At 41.0% G+C, this 18,436-nt stretch overlaps 3 protein-coding genes across 3 annotated transcripts; 2 read left to right on the top strand and 1 right to left on the bottom strand.

The window, feature by feature from the left end:
• The first annotated feature begins 2,196 nt into the window (after nt 1-2,196).
• On the top strand, nt 2,197-3,292 carry atoh7 (atonal bHLH transcription factor 7). Its single transcript, XM_047603596.1, has one exon. It carries the CDS (start codon nt 2,407-2,409, stop codon nt 2,827-2,829), a length of 423 nt encoding a protein of 140 aa, XP_047459552.1. The 5' UTR covers nt 2,197-2,406; the 3' UTR covers nt 2,830-3,292.
• Nucleotides 3,293-4,931: 1,639 nt separating this feature from the next.
• Nucleotides 4,932-10,545, top strand: pkd2l1 (polycystic kidney disease 2-like 1). The gene is made up of 15 exons (XM_047603229.1): nt 4,932-5,278; nt 5,457-5,570; nt 6,361-6,488; nt 6,604-6,857; nt 6,943-7,167; nt 7,250-7,478; nt 7,566-7,736; nt 7,832-8,013; nt 8,105-8,225; nt 8,307-8,405; nt 8,499-8,620; nt 8,686-8,803; nt 8,904-9,037; nt 9,120-9,240; nt 9,400-10,545. Exons 1-15 carry the CDS (start codon nt 4,999-5,001, stop codon nt 9,517-9,519), a joined length of 2,418 nt encoding a protein of 805 aa, XP_047459185.1. The 5' UTR covers nt 4,932-4,998; the 3' UTR covers nt 9,520-10,545.
• On the bottom strand, nt 10,337-17,693 carry tial1 (TIA1 cytotoxic granule-associated RNA binding protein-like 1). Its single transcript, XM_047603230.1, has 12 exons — nt 17,501-17,693; nt 17,031-17,127; nt 16,799-16,897; nt 16,603-16,657; nt 16,302-16,389; nt 14,628-14,703; nt 14,245-14,353; nt 14,029-14,124; nt 13,830-13,914; nt 13,503-13,626; nt 13,037-13,206; nt 10,337-12,782 (listed from the first exon to the last, which is right to left on the bottom strand). The coding sequence occupies exons 1-12, from the start codon at nt 17,527-17,529 to the stop codon at nt 12,659-12,661; spliced, it is 1,152 nt and encodes a 383-aa protein (XP_047459186.1). The 5' UTR covers nt 17,530-17,693; the 3' UTR covers nt 10,337-12,658.
• Between the last annotated feature and the right edge of the window lie 743 nt (nt 17,694-18,436).

Genomic DNA, 18,436 nt, shown 5'->3' with positions numbered 1-18,436 from the left:
TTTGTACTTTTGTACATTTGGTCATGATGCTAATTTTCTTGATTACATTGTTTATTTTTTCTAAATAATAATTATTTTTATTTTATTTCAATCTAATCTGATTTTATTTTATGTTTCTTGCGTTTTTTAAGAGTGTTTACTTTTATGTACAACAAAGCTACTGTGACAAAGTAATTTCCCTCGTAGATCATTAAAGTCTAAGTCTAAGTCAAACCCCGTGCAGAATAAATCCTCCCTGACACTTTCTCTTGTGCTGAAACATCCGCTTCGTGCCCTAATCTCAGTTTCTCCATAAGGAGATCTGGATTTACCATTTTTCTATCACTCCTCAGCTGTGACATATGGTTTCTGATGGAGGGCATGGCTCAGTCACCGGTGCTCAGACAAGCCAATCGTAAGAGGGGTTGCAGAGAAAAAAAAAAAAAAAAAAGGCACGTAAGGGCAGGGCCGAGTCTGAGACGGAGCCCTCAGACAAGACAGCTGGCAAACTACATCAATCTGTAATCAATGAACCAACTGGTAGATGGGATTATATGCCTAACTGCACATCTAACCAGTCCATCTCCGAATGACCAGACAGCATCAGCTTGTGTGCATGACCCAGTACCAGTGGACGGGCATTATTCTGATTAATGATTCATAACCTGCCTCTAAAACCCAAGCTTCCAGTCTGTCAATACACTAGTGACAAAGGACGGCAGCAGAAAGCAGAGAAGCAGTTCGGCTAATTTAGTTCAGTGAAACATCATGTCAAAATTAAAATATATATTTTATATTACAAACGTATATTATTATTATTATTATATTACAAAAGTAATTCATGCAGAACTTCCTTTACATAATTTTTATCAATCATTAATGTGTGAAAACTTTAAATGTTAGTTAAATCTAAAACATATTTTATAAGATGAACATTTAGTATGTGGAAGTTTAGTTTAGTAATAATTATACTGTTTTGTTAAAGTTGTTAACTGATTTAATTGTCTGATGTGTAACTTAAAAATAGTCACTGTATTCTAAAAAGACTACACACAATAACTCTGAACTCAAATTACATTTGTCTGGGATCAGCACTTTTCTTAATTAGGCAGGAAACCTGCTGAATTACAGAATTCAATGTTTCCAGATGGGACGGACAGACAGACAAATTATTCTGTCCCGTTTCATTCTCTCGGACGACTAAACAGATCAATTATTTATTTCATGCGTGGGCCCAAGCACGTAAGGAAGGAGCATTAAAGCGTCCCGCGTACTGTGGCTCATTGAGAGGAGAAGGAAACGCACTCACACCTGTACAATAAAGTAAACGGGTCGGGTGGTGAACCTGGAACCATCTCGCTCCATATTGTCAGAAAACCATAATCCCCTGATGTGCTGTTAAAATCCCTCAGGTTACAGACCGCACTTACACTTGTGTTGCCTCGGGCTAATCTCAGATTATGGTTATGATCGTGTGGAGGGCAATTACATGAGAAGTGAAAGGGCACTTCTCCACGGTTTATGTAACTTAATCAAAGCTAATGACCTCTTAGCCTAGATAGGTGCTAAAAAAAAAAAATCTTGCATCTTTAATTTAGAAATAAATGAGGTAATGATGAGACATGATATGCACAGACGTTTCACATAGAGACAGCAGCTAAATATGATAATAATCAAGACAAATTCGTGTTTAATTTTTGAAATACATATTCTTTATTAATAGAAAACTCAAGTTATTTGCTTGCAGACTTAACTTTAAATCGGATTTTATTATAAGCAACTTCAGAGGTCAATATTCAATCTGACTTAAAGCTTCATAACAGTTCATTTCTAGCTTTAATATGCAGGAACTATTGGGAAATGAATAACTTAATCACTAATTACTGTGAAATATGCACAGTTTTTAGCCTTTAAAAGTTTGTTTGCAGCATCAGCTGTGATGAGCTGAGCTACCAGATGGTAGACTTTTGGTGTTTGTGACACATGGCTCCGAGTGAAGCCACGGACAGATAGCCCAGCCCCAGATAATTGGAATTTCATTAAGGTTTTGTGTGTGTGTGTGTGTGTGTGTGTGTGTGTGTGGGTGTTTGTGAGTCTGCATGGGTGTGTTTCTTCATGAGTAATATTGAAGATGGAGTTGCCGGGGTGGACGGGAGGGTTTGGGTTGGGGGGGACTCCACCTGCTGCCACCTGTTCATCTGCTCCGGCTTATAAAAGCTGCTTCTTCACTGTCTGGAGGACCACAGACACCTTGGACCCCTCAGACTGTCTCACTATATCTGGAGTTACCAGCACTTGACGCTCGAGGACACAAAGAAACGCGCAGCTCGGGAGACGAGGAACCCCTGAGGAAAATTGAACTTGAAACCGCGAAGGTTATAAATCCTGCGTCGTATCCGAAATCTCATCCGAAAATTCACTCAAGTCATGAAATCCCGTCGACCCAGCTGCACCGACTCCGGATCCGAGTCCTCGGAGTCGGACTCCAAGAGCCCCGAGACGACCACCAGGCGCCGGATGGCTGCCAACGCCAGAGAGAGGAAGAGGATGCAGGGTTTGAACACGGCCTTTGACTGCTTGCGTAAGGTGGTCCCCCAGTGGGGCCAGGACAAAAAGCTGTCCAAGTACGAGACCCTGCAGATGGCCCTCAGCTACATCGTGGCCCTGAACCGGATCCTGACGGACCCCAGGAGGCACGCCGCTCCCCACAGGCAGTGGCTGGACCTGCAGTTTGACTGCGTGCAGCCTGAGAACTACTCCTGCCTCATGAGGTACGAGTCCCCCAGCGGACAGGAGTACCTGCACTCGTCGTTCTCCTACCAGCTGGACGGACATCAGGTCCACGTTTAAACCGCTGCTGCCGTTTGGTAGAAAACCAGTCATGTTGTTGGATGTGAGTGACAATGTGAATATTCTCCCTCCAGTCTAGGAGACAGTAAATACATTTGTATTGCATTATTATTTTCGTTTATTTTATTCTTCTATCAGAGAGACTTCTGTTTCAAGCTTTTAAAGCTTTTGTGCGAGTTTTTTTTCTAAAAAAAAACATCAATGTTGAGCAAATGTTTTGTTCCAAGTCAGTTGTTACAATGACAGTTAGAGGAGTGTTTTAATTTAATTATTTTTTTTATTTTTATCAGGTGTATTTTAATGTGGCCCTAAAATGCTGTGCAATGTTCAATGGATTCTGAGAAAAATCACTGTGGTCTTAGTCGCAGAGCAAAAAATGTTTGTAGAGCTGGAAAAATAGACCTCTATTTTTGTTTAATTTCACCAATAATAATAATAAAAAAAAGAATATTTTCTATGAAAAGGAATTTGTCTTGTTTTTATTGCCCTCCCTGTTGTGCAAAGCCACGAGCTAATTATTGTGGGTGCTACACTGTATGGAACGGTGGCCAGTGTCTCACTAAGTGTTGCAAAACACAATAGAACAAACTGGCACTTTCTTACAAAACGTACTGAATAATTGTTCTCATTTCATCATAATCTGACTTCTTACAATAAGGGTTACAACAGTCAACAAATAAATCACAGCGTGGTGTGTTTTGCATGTGCCAAGTTCTCAGTAGGAGCGATTGCAGGTCATGAACGTCGTGCCCCGGGTAATAAATCACCCTTTTGTGCAGAGTTCCTGCGCTTTGAGATAAGACACTTCTACGTCACTAGGGAGGAAATGTTATTTTGGGATTAAAGAAACATTTATCCAGTCTATTCTTAAATCCCCTTGGCACAAATCACACATCTTGCAGTTTTAAATCATAATTTTTATCCTTGTTCAGTCTAAAGTGAGCAAAGAGTGACGCCACGTGATCTGTGAGCGTCCATGTTGCGGCGCCGCACGGCTACAGTTTTAAATGGCAACCAGCCAGCCACTGAAAAGTGATTACTGCAGATCTGAATAAATTTGAAAGGTGGCACAAGCCGCAGCAGATTAAGGAAGCCTGTGTGCCAGATCCTGCCACAGCTTCGGCAGGGGAGCAGAAATTAAACTCCATTGTGAGGTAATGGCTGCGTGTAATGGCTCTGTTCAGAGCCGCTGAGGCGTGAGCGCCCATAGCTGGACCCAAACTCTTTTCTGCATTAAGTGGCAGGCATCTACAGCGGCGTGTTAGCTTCAATGCGTGACCGGTAATAAACTATACAGATCTCATTAGCCTGCAGTTTGTTTGAGTGGCAGGATTTGAAATGGTTTCTAGTTTATGTGGTTTAATGCTTCTAACAACACACAAAGAAACACATATATATATATACAAAATTAAATATGTGCATAAATAAAATAAACCAAATCATTGCTAAAAAATGAATTACTTCTTAACTAATCCCTGACATTAGCCTATAACACTTGCTGCAGATTGCTAACATGCCGAGCACTGATGCAGATGGTCCTAATGACTCATACGCCACAGTGAATATTTGCATAGCTAATAAACTCTTTCTGACAGTTAGCATGTCGAAACTGAATAGATGTCAGAGCTAAAACTGTGCAATGGTAATGAGGCGGAGGCACCGCAATTACGCTCCTCATTAATTCAGCCACAAGTGGCGAAACAGTTGGCGACAGAGAATATAATCGACATGCAATTAATTGATTTTCTCAACATGAGCACGTTACTGGATGAGCTGTTAATCGATAGTGACAACAATGTGCTCAGCATGGAAGTAAGTGAGAGGAGAAAACAGATTCAAATGTCTCTAAAGTGATGAATTATTCACGTTACGACGAGACGTTTTTCCTTTGAGTTGCTCAAATTTGATTTGAATGAGATTTTTTACTTTGGTTGGTTTACTCAAATAAACAGCCTAATGTGTTTGGATTCGAGTTGCATAACAGGAAACATGTTCATGTCTAAGTCTCAAGGCCACAAAAGGGGACCAGCAGCTCCTCCCTCCGCCAAGCTTTTGTCATCCGCTCTTTATAAACATCTCTCCAGCAGGTGCTCGAAAGCTGCTCGCCTTCGCTTCTCCGCTCCTCATCTAAACAGTCCGCGCAGAAAGAAACACCGCCGTCCCGCGGGCATGAAGTGTCTGAACAACCGGGCCGAGAGCCACCTGACCGGGCGAGTGGAGTGCGAGATGGACGGCGTGGTCAACGGAGCCTGGGTGAACCAGGGCTACTGCGGCTCCCCTCCGATCTTACCCCGGGTTGTCAGCACCGTGTACAACCCCCAGCCCCTCTTCCAGGGCTCCATGGATAGCTTGTATAAACTGGACACCCCGGGCCCGTTCCCGGAGGAACCGCGACCCGCCGTCGAGAGTCCGACGAAGGAACGAAGAGGCTGCTGCTCTCTTGTCAAAGGTAGGGACACGCTAGTTCCTGACGTGGTATCTGCTCTGAATATCTAGTTTAATGAGCGTGAAGAAGTCCTCGAGAAGCTTGGAGACATTATCACTCGACATCTTTGTTTCTTAGACTGAGGGTCAACATTAACCTCTGCATTAAAAGGTTATAACTCTACAACTGGTGTTTTCCGTAGGTTTGTGGGGCACAACGTTGACCGAAAACACCTCCAACAACAGAGAACTGTTTGTCCGAACCACGCTACGGGAGTTACTGGTCTATGTGGTGTTTCTAGTCGATATATGCCTCCGTAAGTATTCCACTGATACCATTTGTACCAACAGGATTTAAAAAAAGCACCTTTCTCCTGCGTGTGACCCAGAAAAAATATAATTTATTCATTTTCAAGTTAAAGTTTGCACTTAACTTAAACGTTTCCTGGATTTAATTTACACCATAAAACACCTGATGCATTGTCACGGAAGCGTCAGATTTACTTCTAGAGACGCTGTTATTTCAAATTAGTGCTCGGGATGAGTTTGTTCAACACTAAATGCATCACTTTATAAACGCTAATTGCAATTTCCCGTCACCCTGAAGCGTCGACCATCTGACAGGATGTTAGCACACTTTGAAATGTTGATTTATCGTGAAATGTTTCCACTTTGCAATAATAACTACAACGAATGCCCATCCCATCTTTCTGCCCAAGGGCCATTGTGTGGTGTGAAAGGGATAAGGGTACTGTTCTCTTGCCTTTTAGCGATAAGAGCATTTGGCCCCGTCCTTTGTCGCTTTGTCTGGCTTAGATTTACACTGTTTGATGAGGCTGTTTGCGTCAGGACAGTGTGCTCTCTCTGCAAACAAATTACGGCCTCTGATCGGGATCTATTTGACTGCAGCAGGGACAAACCCACACACACACACACACAAAATAAAAAAAAAAGAACCCACAACCAAACAACAAGTCCTCAATGCAGACCTTGCGTGTCTGAGGTTGTCTTATCTTGAGCCGCTCAATGGAGCAACATTAAGAGCGGAGCCTGGGCAAAGCCAGATAGGAGCTGACGAGCAGACGCTAACAATGTGATGTCTTTCAGTGACGTATGGTATGACCAGCTCGAGCACCTACTATTACACCAAAGCCATGACGGACCTGTTTGTGAACACGGCCGGTGAAAGCGGGGTTAGGTTTCAGTCTGTTGGCTCCATGGCCGACTTCTGGACCGTGAGTTTTTTTTTCCCCCCCTACATTCATTTCAATCACTATTATTTTTGTCGAAGCCAAATGAAACCACAAAGCAGAGCAAATCGAACTGAGTCCGCTCTCTCGTTGCGAACAGTACGCCGAGGGCCCGCTGCTGGATGGCCTCTACTGGACGAAATGGTACAACAACCAGTCCATGGACAGCGGGAACCAGTCTTTCATCTACTACGAGAACATGCTGCTGGGCGTCCCCAGGATGAGGCAGATCAAGATCAAGAACAACTCCTGCAAGGTCCACAAAGACTTTGAAGACGAGATCACGGGATGTTTTGATGTGTACAACGAGAAAAAGGAGGACGACCTCAGCTTCGGTCTCATCAACGGCACCGCGTAAGCTCGCGTGCTTCTAATATAAACAACAACAACAACTCCACCTTTAAGTTTTCCAACCTATCTTTTGTTCTTCTTCTTGCAGCTGGACGTACCACACGGAGAAAGAGATCAAGGGTTCCTCTCACTGGGGCTTACTGACCACCTACAGCGGAGCAGGGTACTACCAAGACCTGGGTAAGACCAAAGAGGAGAGCGCCGTCATACTGACGGAGCTGATAGACAACCTCTGGCTGGACCGAGGAACCAGGGCGGCCTTCGTCGACTTTTCCACGTACAACGCCAACATCAACATGTTCTGTGTCATCAGGTAAGAAGCATCACTGAGGGAAAACAACCCAACTGGTTTGGTGCCGAGTCCACTGTTTGACCGACGTTTCTTCATCTCTCAGGTTGGTGGTTGAGTTCCCAGCGACGGGTGGAGCGATTCCTTCCTACCAGATCAGAACAGTCAAGCTGATTCGCTACATCACCTACTGGGATTTCTTCATCCTGGGCTGCGAGATGGTCTTCTGCGTATTCATCTTCTACTACGTGGTGGAGGAGATCCTCGAGCTGCGCATACACAAGTTCTCCTATTTCAAAAACATCTGGAATATACTGGACATTGTTGTAATAATGGTAAGAAAAAAATATTAAAATCAAGAAAAATGTCGAACATGTTGGCCTCAAAGACCTAACATTTCTTCTTCTTCTTCTTCTTTCCAGCTCGCTATTGTTGCCATCGTATTTAATATTTTCCGGACTGTCAAAGTTGACAAGTTGCTTGGCTCTCTGCTGGAGCAGCCCGACATCTACGCTGATTTTGAGTTCCTGGCATTCTGGCAAACTCAGTATAACAACATGAACGCCGTGAACCTGTTCTTTGCGTGGATCAAGGTAAACTACTGACATCTCTCACAGCTCGGCCTCAAATAATTTTCGGTTTTCCTTCTGATTCAAAGAACGTCTGCATGCTTCTCTCCGGCTCGTAGGTGTTCAAGTACATCAGTTTTAATAAGACGATGACTCAGCTGTCCTCCACGCTGGGCCGATGCGCTAAAGATATCCTGGGATTCGCCATCATGTTCTTCATCGTGTTCTTCGCTTACGCTCAACTTGGATATTTGCTCTTCGGAACCGAGGTCGAATCCTTCAGCACATTCGTAAAGTGCATGTAAGCAGAGTTTAAAACAACAGCAACAACAAATATTTCCTTTTTTAAGGCCGGCCATGAAATAATAAATCATTTTCCTTTTATCCTGCAGCTTCACTCAGTTCAGAATCATTCTCGGAGACTTTGACTATGATGCCATTGACCGTGCTAACAGAGTTCTGGGGCCAATCTACTTCGTCACTTATGTCTTCTTTGTTTTCTTTGTTCTCCTGGTGAGTCATTCAAGATGCTTTCTTTTCAAAGGATAAAATCCGAGCAGTTGTTTTTATCTCTTTGTGCATCTTTCCCCCCAGAACATGTTCCTGGCCATCATCAATGACACATACTCGGAGGTTAAGGAGGAGCTCTCATCCCAGAAAGATGAGCTGCAAATTACCGACATCATCAAACAGGTAAAGGAAAATTAAATCAAGTTCATGTATTCATGGCTATATCAGGGGTGATTTATAAGAAGAAACATATTTTTTTTTTGTCTTGTAATTCAGAGCTACTTGAAGACGTTTATGAAGCTGAAACTTAAAAAGGAGAAAATATCAGATGTCCAGAAGGCTTTACGTTCTGGATCTGGAGAAATCGAATTCAAGGACTTCAGAGAAACTCTCAAAGAGTAAGTGAGAAAATATCAAAGTGTTAATTTCAGCATAACCGCTGACTGATTATTGATCTTCCCAGGATGGGACACGCCGATCACGAAATATCTGCGGCCTTCTCGAAGTTCGACCGCGACGGGAACCACATTCTGGATGAGGACGAACAAGAGAGGATGAAAATCGAGCTGGAGGAGAAAAGGGTTTGTGTGTTTTCTCTTCTGTAACTCGACTCAAATGGACGTTCGTAAAAATAAATAAAATTGCAGGATTGACACAGACCTTCTTTTCAACGTACGACAGGATGCTCTGAGTGCTGAACTCAACAACATGGGAATGAACTACAACAAAGAGTTACTGGAGAAGCCTGCGGCCACATCCAACGAGGCAAAGAACCCCTCTGGTCCAACCTTCGTGGATCGAGAAGAGTTTCTACGGTAGGAGACGTTTCTTATTCTCCAAACAAGAGTTAATGAATTTGGTCGCAAAATTAACTGAATTTCTTGAAACGTGAAACAGGCTGGCCAGACAGGTGCTCAGCCTTGAAAGCTCTGTAGCCGGAATCACATCCAGGATTGAGCTGATTTTGGAGAAACTGGGATTACAAGAGAAAGCGAAGGAGAACCAAACTGATCGTGATGTGAGTACATATGTTTGCATCATGTCCTGACACTATACGAACACTAGAGGAATTTAAATGTATAATCAAATATGTGCAAGGAGCATATTTAGTGCTTAGGACTCCCAACAGGTTTCTTATTTACTCTATAATTAATATATTTAAATTACCCCTATCTAGAGCGATGGCTCAGCCTCAGACGGCGCCGTCCTGGTGTGCGTGGACAGGGCAACCACGGCCAATCTGTCATCCCGGAGACCACCGACTCACCCTAACTCCACGGACAACTTCCACATGTGATCAACCTCCCGAGGAAACAGAAGCGCAGGTTACCTGGAAATCAGACGACACTTTACAACGTTCACAATCCAGCCCGGTGAAAAAATATCAATTATCACCCGATAACAACCCACTTACAGTCGTTAGACGTGGGAACATCCACAGTTACATTCATTACATGGAAATATGTAAATACTGTATAAATGTTTTTTGCTTCCTAGTTGACTGCACTAGAGCTAACATGAGAAACTATTTAAGCTCAGATACATATATATATTTAAAGAAGACTTTATGTAAATCATTAGTATTGTGTATTATGGACATACTATGTCAACAGTGGGTTAGTTAAGTTTGTTATATATAATCCAAAATTAGCATCTAAGTGAATATTAGCATTGCTTTAGTCACTTTAATGTTAATCAATGTTCTGCTACAGCTTTTCCACCAAAGTGGTTCAGTTATTATCATTCATCGACCGTGAGCTGATGAAGCAGTATTGACCGCTCTTCATTCATACTCCCATATTTAAACATAAAACAACCCGATCTGTAACTTTATTATAGAGTAGTCGGGTTGTTTTTCTTTCTTTTTGATCAAATGCGTAAGAAGCACGTGCTGTAGTATATTTAACAGAGAGTATACACGTCAGTACCTCGGTTATTTAAATGTCTGTTTAACGCGGTGTACGTGAGCTTTGCCGTCTGCACAAGTGTCCAATAAACGCACTTAACGACGAGGTTCAAATGTTTCTTTATTTGAAGCGTCTCACTGAGTTTTTTTCTTTTTTTTTTTTAACCCCCGTTACACGGAAAAAAACAAAAAAAAAAAAACAAACAAGTGATTTCATCCTTTATTATTAAACATCACTTTCGTTGTTCAACTTATTTGTATAGTCATGAAAAGCGAAATTGCCGTTACATTCAATGTTTGAAGCAACACATATATTACACGTCAGAAAGCGTGCAGTTCAAGCCGATGCGTCACCTGCTTCCTGCTACACCCTGAAAATGGCACACAAACTTAAAAAAAAAAGAAAAAGAAAGAAAAGGGAAAAATCCAGTGGGGAAAAAAAATAAGAATTTAGATTTATAATGGAGCTTCTTTAAATAAAACACAAAGTTTGAAATTTACCAACAAATCAATTAAGGCTCGGTCATAAATTATATTGCTGTAATTTAATGATGGCATTTAATTTCGTAACATTCTACCTACAGTATGTACATTAGGTTTCATGAAGGTTGGTGATGGAGGTTTTTATATTTACATTCTCAAAACCTGTTTTACTTCATGATTAACCGGCCCCCTCCCCACCGCCGCCGCCACCCCTCCCGTCCCTCCGTCCAAAGCTCAAAACGAACAAACAAACAAAAAACATCATCCAGTTTGTTGGCGAGCTCAACAGGAAGGCGGGAGTCTGTCTAATACACTGTACAGAATGGCACATACACAAATAATAAAACCCGAATGGCAGGATGTCAGAGAAATCTCCCCGTCATCAATTTGTCAGTGACTCTTTAAAATAATTTACCTGCGATTAATGGAAATAATCGCAAAATATTCATTCATATCCAAAAAGTTATTTTTAAAATTTAACGTAAGATCACCACCCTCCCCAATTAGTTGTAAAGCCTAAAACATATGTGATAGTTCTGCCGTTACACAAGTCGGGGGAAGTAAAAGTAAAGTTATGTAAATGTGACGCATTACAATTAGGGGCTGGTTTTTGTACAAAATTAATTAATTTTTGTGGGATTTTTTTTGTTTTTGTTTTCGTTTTATACACAAAAAGGCTCTAAAAGCCACACTGGAAAGAAATGGCTAGAAATGAACTGAGGTTAGGAAGGAGGAAGAAAATACTTAAGATTCAATACTCCTCTAGGAAACCAGCCCCAGAATCAAGAGTTTTGTTACCTTTACAAAGTTTTTGAGGGGGGGGAGGAGGAGGAAGAGGTTAAGTAATTTTATTTTTTTTTAAAACATTATTTTCTTTATACAGTGAGCGTGTGCTATAGCCTTTCCTTTGAGACACATGATTATAAATTAGTCACTCTAGGCTACAATAAGGTGTAAACTAAAGTCCATCAAAGTCTGCAAATAACATGCTTATCACTCCAATACAAAACATGAAATCTCTAATAACATTTTTTTTTGTTTGTTTTTTGCTTTTTTTTTTTTTGCGCTTTCCGAGCTGCTGTGTGGGTGAAATGTTCTTTGTACACAAAGTTTGTCAAAGAGAAAACCTCCTTTAAAGCCACGGTAGTTTACACACACACACACACACACTCACACACAGTTTCTTCACATGTCATGGAAAAGTAAACTACCGCTCCAGGGCCTCTATTCACAAAGCATTTCATCCTTGAGTTTATGAGAATACGACTGAATGTCTTAGAGACCATCTGAGTTGACTCTTGTGGCTCAGTGCAGTTAAGTGTGGGAAAGCTGACCCCACATTAACCGGCTAAATCACTGCTAGAGACTTGAGTGGAAGTTTGTCTTCGGTAGAAAATGACAGATAATGCCCAGGTATGACAAGCAAATGCACATTAAAATATTAAACTGAAAGCAGATATTGCTATAGACTTGAGAGTTCAATGTTTATGTCTGTGTGAGGTTTCTAGGGATGTTAATCCTCGTCGTATTCCAGCGAGCTGCCGGAGTAACAAGATGGCTTTTAGCTAGTTTGTGTGCTTTAAGATCCACTAGATAAATCGGCTGTTATGTGCACATTTTTGGATTTTTACTACTCGGACTTTTTGATGGTTTGGCTCACTGGTCGACCCTCTCTGTGGAGATATCCTCTTGTCACACACCAGGTAAAGTTTCACAGAGCCAAACATTCAAAAGGTGGCTATATCCTTTAAAAAAAAAAAAATTATAAAAGAAAAACTTGGGACATAGACGTTTGGTTTGGCTTTAGTTTAAATGCCCAAGACCAATTTTTTGTTGAAACTGGATAAGGAATTACCATCAAATAATCTTCTAAGTGTAACTGACTTTCATTTGCTTGTTAAACTGGTTGTTTAGGAGCAAAACAAACGGCTACAAAGGCTTTGTGAATACGGCCCGTGCCCTTCTTTTAACCACAGCACCCGTCCGGATGAAAAGAGGTGTCTGCGTCCGCTTGGGTATTACACTTAAGTCGTTAGGGGGTCATCTCTCACTGCGTTTGGTAGCCAGCCATGCTGAAGTTGGCCAGGTTGGACATGACTGTGCCGGGTGGGGCTGCAGCCTGGGCTGATGGAGATCCAAAGCCTCCCATCCAGGCTGGTGACTGGGACTGCCTGCAGAGACGTCACAGATGAGGGTGTTTACTGTGGCAGAGATCAGCCGTGTTGTAAAATGTTAGCGTCTATCAGGACTCGAGGTGTTTTTAGAGTGTGTTTTTTTTATTATCCATTATAATTTGCAAAGTAATTAAAGCTGTTGCAGAGCCACAACTACGGATCATAAATTGGAGTTTGTTTATCCCGTCCCAGGTAAAATTAATAGGACTTTTCAGTTCTAACAATATTCTTAAGAGCACAGTAAAACTCACTCTACTCCAAATCCTTGCTGGTTCCACGTCTGGCCGTACATGCTATAGGAGGGAACTTGCCACCCATTGGTCACGTACTGCCCGTATTGTTGCTGCTGCTGCTGCTGTTGCTGCTGCTGTGGATTCCCATAGACCTGGTTCCACTGGCCCCCCCACTGACTATACTCAACCTGAATGACAGAGAAACACAGGGGGGGGACAAAAAGTCAATAAATGTCCTGTTACATAACACCTGTAAAGTCCACCAAGAGCAAATCATACAAATAGAAAAATGAGTCAGATTAGAAAATAAAAGTACATTTCAGTCACTTTCTTTATCATAATTTTATCAGAAAAGAAAGACTTGTGTGGCTTAGATGTTAAGAGACCAACCCCTGACTTCCACCCATATCCTAATATCGTTGACACTATTACACACAAAATAAAAAGTATTAAATCTTAAATGTTTTTCCTGTGTTTTCTCTACCTGCTGTGGATTTTTGGCCATGTCAGGAGATTCTTTGCCCCAGTAGCACTTCACTATGTGTCCTTCGATGACCGTCCCATTAACTGAAACGATGGCGTGGGCCGCGCTGTCGTGGGAGGAAAACCTTAAAAGGAAAACAGCGGATTAGAAATCAGAATTCAGAAAACTGAGACAGTTCAGCTTCATCAAAGAACTTAGGTGAGGACGAAAATAAAACACTAAGTCGGCGACACCGAATGAGGCATTAACCAGCTTGTAATTGAGTCATGTAACATGCTCGTGTTGACATCTAGAGGCTGAACACTGGAATGGACGTGGAGGAACTACCTGATGAAGGAATATCCTTTCTCAGGGAAAACCCTGACTTCCATTATCTGACCAAATGGTGAGAAGGTCTGCCGCATTACATGTTCTGGAGGGACCAAGCAGAGATTAATGGAGTTAGTTTTTAAGCTATGTGAGTAAGACAACCATTACAGTGTGACGACAGGGCGTAACAACGACATGTGGAGAATGTGACACTTGCCTGATAGTCCTGACTGGATCCCTCCACAGTACACGGTGCAGTTCTGTGGACTGGACTGAGTCACGACGTCATCAAACCTCAGCTGCTTTGAACCGTCTGAGGAAGAAACAACAAACAGTACATTAGTAAAGAGATATTCATTGATAAATTTTGCGCTGACAATTAATATCGTATGTATAGCGCCGATGTGTTTAAGACTCTGTATGAAATACTCACTGTCCTGAACGCTCTTGGGGGCCGGAGGTTTACGTGTTGCCCAGTTAGTCCTGATTTGGCGTCCTCCAAGCCACTGTCCCGCCATGTTAATGATGGCATTCTCCGCATCCTAAAAACCCAAATCAAGCAGTTATCAAAATGTTATAGATCTGATAACTCTATTTGTGGCCATGATCATTTCTTAAAATATGCATTACTGGTTTTAAAGTGTAAGATTGGCCCCATGGCACAGGAGAAACTATCCAATGTATAATTATTTTTAGCTGTACCGATAACTTAAACCGCAAATATTTCTATTTTAATTACAGTAACTGCATTAAAGTAGGATAATAAACAGAAAATAGAAATAACCTTCAGTCTGTGTTCTTGCACTGGAGCCTTACCAGTTTGTTGTAGAAGGACACAAATCCATACCCCTTTGATTTTCCTGTCGTCATGTCCTTCACAACACGCGCATCCCTGGAGGGAAACGTGAAAAAGACTTTAGTGTGTTTTACACTTGAAATCTTTAAACTAAAAGGAACCACGCAAAACACACTGAACTGTGAATCCTCTACTCTGTCCTACAGTAGGGTATATTAGCTATCATGACTCTGTGCAGAGCACTGACTCGTAATATAAACTTGAAAAGCAATACTTGAAAAAACAAGGAAAAAAAAAAGTACAAAAACATGCAGCCTACAGTACAGTTGTTGTTGTTGTTGTTGTTTTTTTGTATAAATGGAGCTTTACCACTAGAGCATCACTCTTTGCTCAGTCCTCACAACAGTAGGCTAAAGATTTTAATTCACAAAAGGAACGGATTACCATGCATTCTTAAAATCAGCTGCTGGTGCTCTGTCTACAGATAGAAATATATAGAAAATATCAAAAGAGAAAAAGGAATTAAACGGCATACATGGCCTGTTAACAGATTTCTTTATTTTTCCTGGTACCAATATGGAGTATGGAGTTTGGGGAGCTGCAAATTTTGAGAAATTGACATTTTCAGAAAATTTTGGAAGAGGATCATTGCACTACAAACAACACTATGCAAATCAAAAATGAGACAGTTTAAACACAGATTTAGAGGAACACATTGTGTATTGGAGTTGGTTAATCTAAGCTAGATCATGTTAATACATGGTATCTACAAATAAAGACATATGGAAAGGATGGAATAAATAGAGAAAAAAAACTACATCTGAGTCTCCAGAGTGCACAGTTCCTTGCTGTTAGCCTTCAAGCTCCTGTCCAATCCTATGAGCATTTCTGTAAAATAACCAAAGTGCTATTACTTCACTGAGACCCACAACTAAAAGCTGTTCAGGTTTATACACACAGCTTACATTTTTGCTGGCATACTGTACACTTTTACTTACCACACCCTAAATATGCATACAAAGGCAAGAAAAGGCTAAAAGCTGACACCTTAGTCATTAAAACAGAGTCGCAATACACAAGTTCACTGGAATAATGTTGGCGCGGAGCCAATCTGTACTTTAAAAGGCAAAATAACACAAATAAGGTACAAATGCCGATTACTACTTTTTTAGCAACGTAAGATTATCTTGGTCTATCATCAACTATGTTTACATGCATGGATGTGGGGCATTATGCACATAATGTAACTTGCAGCATAGAAGATATTAATTAAGATAATAATAGGAAAATAATATAAAAATATTCCAGCTAACATGAGATAACTTAGTGTTGAGCTTTTCCAAGGACACTTTCAAATGGAAACCCTGCCTATCTGATTGTCTGAAAAAGGTGGGAATAGCGCACAGATTTGCAGTGTTTAAAGTTCACGTTCACACATGCTTGATTAGTAGTGCACCAGTGCGTGATGCATGTTTTGGATTCAACATTTATAAACACGTTCCTCCACGTTCAGTCACACTGTGAGGATGCTTCACGCTTACAGATAATACCCATGCATGTAAACATGGTCACTGGAGAGTATTATGACATACTTTAATATTATCTGACTTTAGATAAATCTTTATACTGGTACTTAAGCATTCAGACAATAGCACAAGTCTTGAAGAGAAATCCCCCTTAAAGTCAAAACTTACGAGATTTTCCCAAACGGTGCAAATGCCGCCTTGACATCCTCAGTGGAAATCTCAGGGTTCAAATCACCCACAAAAACATGGAAGTGATCTAGATCAAAAGAAACAAGAAGAAGAAAGAACAAATTAAAAAAAAATATATATATATACACATTATTTTCTGGTAAACCTCCTAATGTTTGTTAGTGCATCCTTAATACATCTTGGGTTCACACCTGAACTCAGAGCTCCCCACCTGAGATCGGATTGAATGGATTTTTATGCAAGGTGTCTCATGACTTAAGTTCAATAGATGAACACTTACTGGATGTGTCTTTCTTCTGGCTACTTGGAGTTGTGGCCCAGTTTACTTTGACCTCCTGAAAATAGAAAGCGAAACTATGAAGAGGGAACAAGGAAAGAGTAATTTCTTCACAAAGCTCGAAGATCACATGGGAAATCAGACCACAAATAAACTGTCTAATCTTGCTTTTACTTTTAGAGGAGACCTATTGGCTTACCTTTCCTAATATCTTCCTCCCGTTCATGGCTGCAAGAGCCGCAGCCGCATCTCTGTGTTCAAAAAACTCCACAAAGCAGTACGGGTCATTGCTTGTATGCTGCAAGAGATAAAATCAAATATAAGTTTACCAAAGGTCCCATCCACCATTTCATAATTGTTGTGGATTGTAACACAAAGCTGTTTTCATTGTGTTTACATATTCCACAAATATAACCAGTCTAACTGCTTACCTCTGTGATCATTTTACAACTTTTGCAAGGTCCTATCTGGGTGAAGAGCTGCAGAATCAGGATTTCTGTGACATCCCTGGAGAGATTTCCCACGTACCTAAAAAAAAAAGGGGATGTTGGAACAGGACCAGTTAAGAGTTGTTTAATCTAGATAACAACACACGGTCTAAAATAAAACATAAGGACACGAAGGTTAATTGCAAACACTAATGTGACGCTTTTTTTGGCCTAATGTTAGCGAAGGCTAACCACAGGCAGCCGTCGTCGTTAATACTTAACTACATACCCAAAACGTGTAAAGTTAATGTTATGTTTACATATCATAAAGTCAATTATCCCCATGTGGAATTAAATGTTTACGTTGTCCGGTGGCATTCGTCAATTTTGTCAAAACAACGGAAAGCTAAGTTAGCCACCGGTTACCGACGCTAACGATGCGTGACGCTACATCTAAAAATAAAGGTACTCACAGGGTTTTGGGGTGGCTATCGTCGTCCATGACCGATTCCGACAGTCAGTGGATAAGTAAATTTCAATTAGTATATAGTTAGCCGATGTTAAGTGACGATGTGCGCTGTTAGCAACGACAACAACTAGCTAACTAGCTCATTAGCTAGCTAACCGGGCGCCAGGTCATACGTCACTCTTCTACTACTGAGAGTGCGCATGCGCTTAAAGAATCCGGAAGGCCCCCACTCGAGGTCAGAGCACACATTTTTTTTTTTTTTTTTTTTTTACAATTTCAGCAAAGAAAATTACACATTTCTATAAATAAATTAACTATAATTATCGACTAATCAGTAAAGGCAGTTTGACAAACAAATGTATCGCTTATTTTAGCACTCTAGACATATTCAATTGCGTAAGAGACTTTTATTTTGAAGTGTAATCCGAGGGTAGGCTTGTTTTAAGAGCCAGGGTTTGACGGTTAATGGCACTAGCTCGAACCGCGGGGACCTTTCTGGAATCGCTGCTCAGTCATTTGTAATTGTGTGAATAACGCTTCTGTACGAAAATGTTTTGAATAACACACTCATGTCTCATTAGCAATTCACGTCTTGCAAGTGTGTCACTCTTGACTGTACAAACATTATTTGTGACTGCTGAGTAATATATTGCTAGGGGCACATATCAGTCTTCATAAAAAATGATTAGTGCAATGTTTATAATTGGACTATTTACACACATTTATATATATATATATATCAGTTTATTTATAAGTAACCAACACAACACAACAAATAATGTCCCCCACAAGATTGCTGAATTTTAAAACTTACCTCCTGCGATACCTCTAGGGAGTATGAAGCCAGCATAATAAGAATATTGTACATATTCTTCAGTTACTCTTCCCTTCAAGGATTAGTGATTCTGATTTGTGTTGAGCAACATGAAATGTCCCAACA

The sequence above is a fragment of the Mugil cephalus genome, chromosome 13 (assembly GCF_022458985.1).
Source record: "Mugil cephalus isolate CIBA_MC_2020 chromosome 13, CIBA_Mcephalus_1.1, whole genome shotgun sequence".
Classification (NCBI taxonomy): domain Eukaryota; kingdom Metazoa; phylum Chordata; class Actinopteri; order Mugiliformes; family Mugilidae; genus Mugil; species Mugil cephalus.
This window is presented reverse-complemented; position numbering and strand designations above follow the sequence as displayed.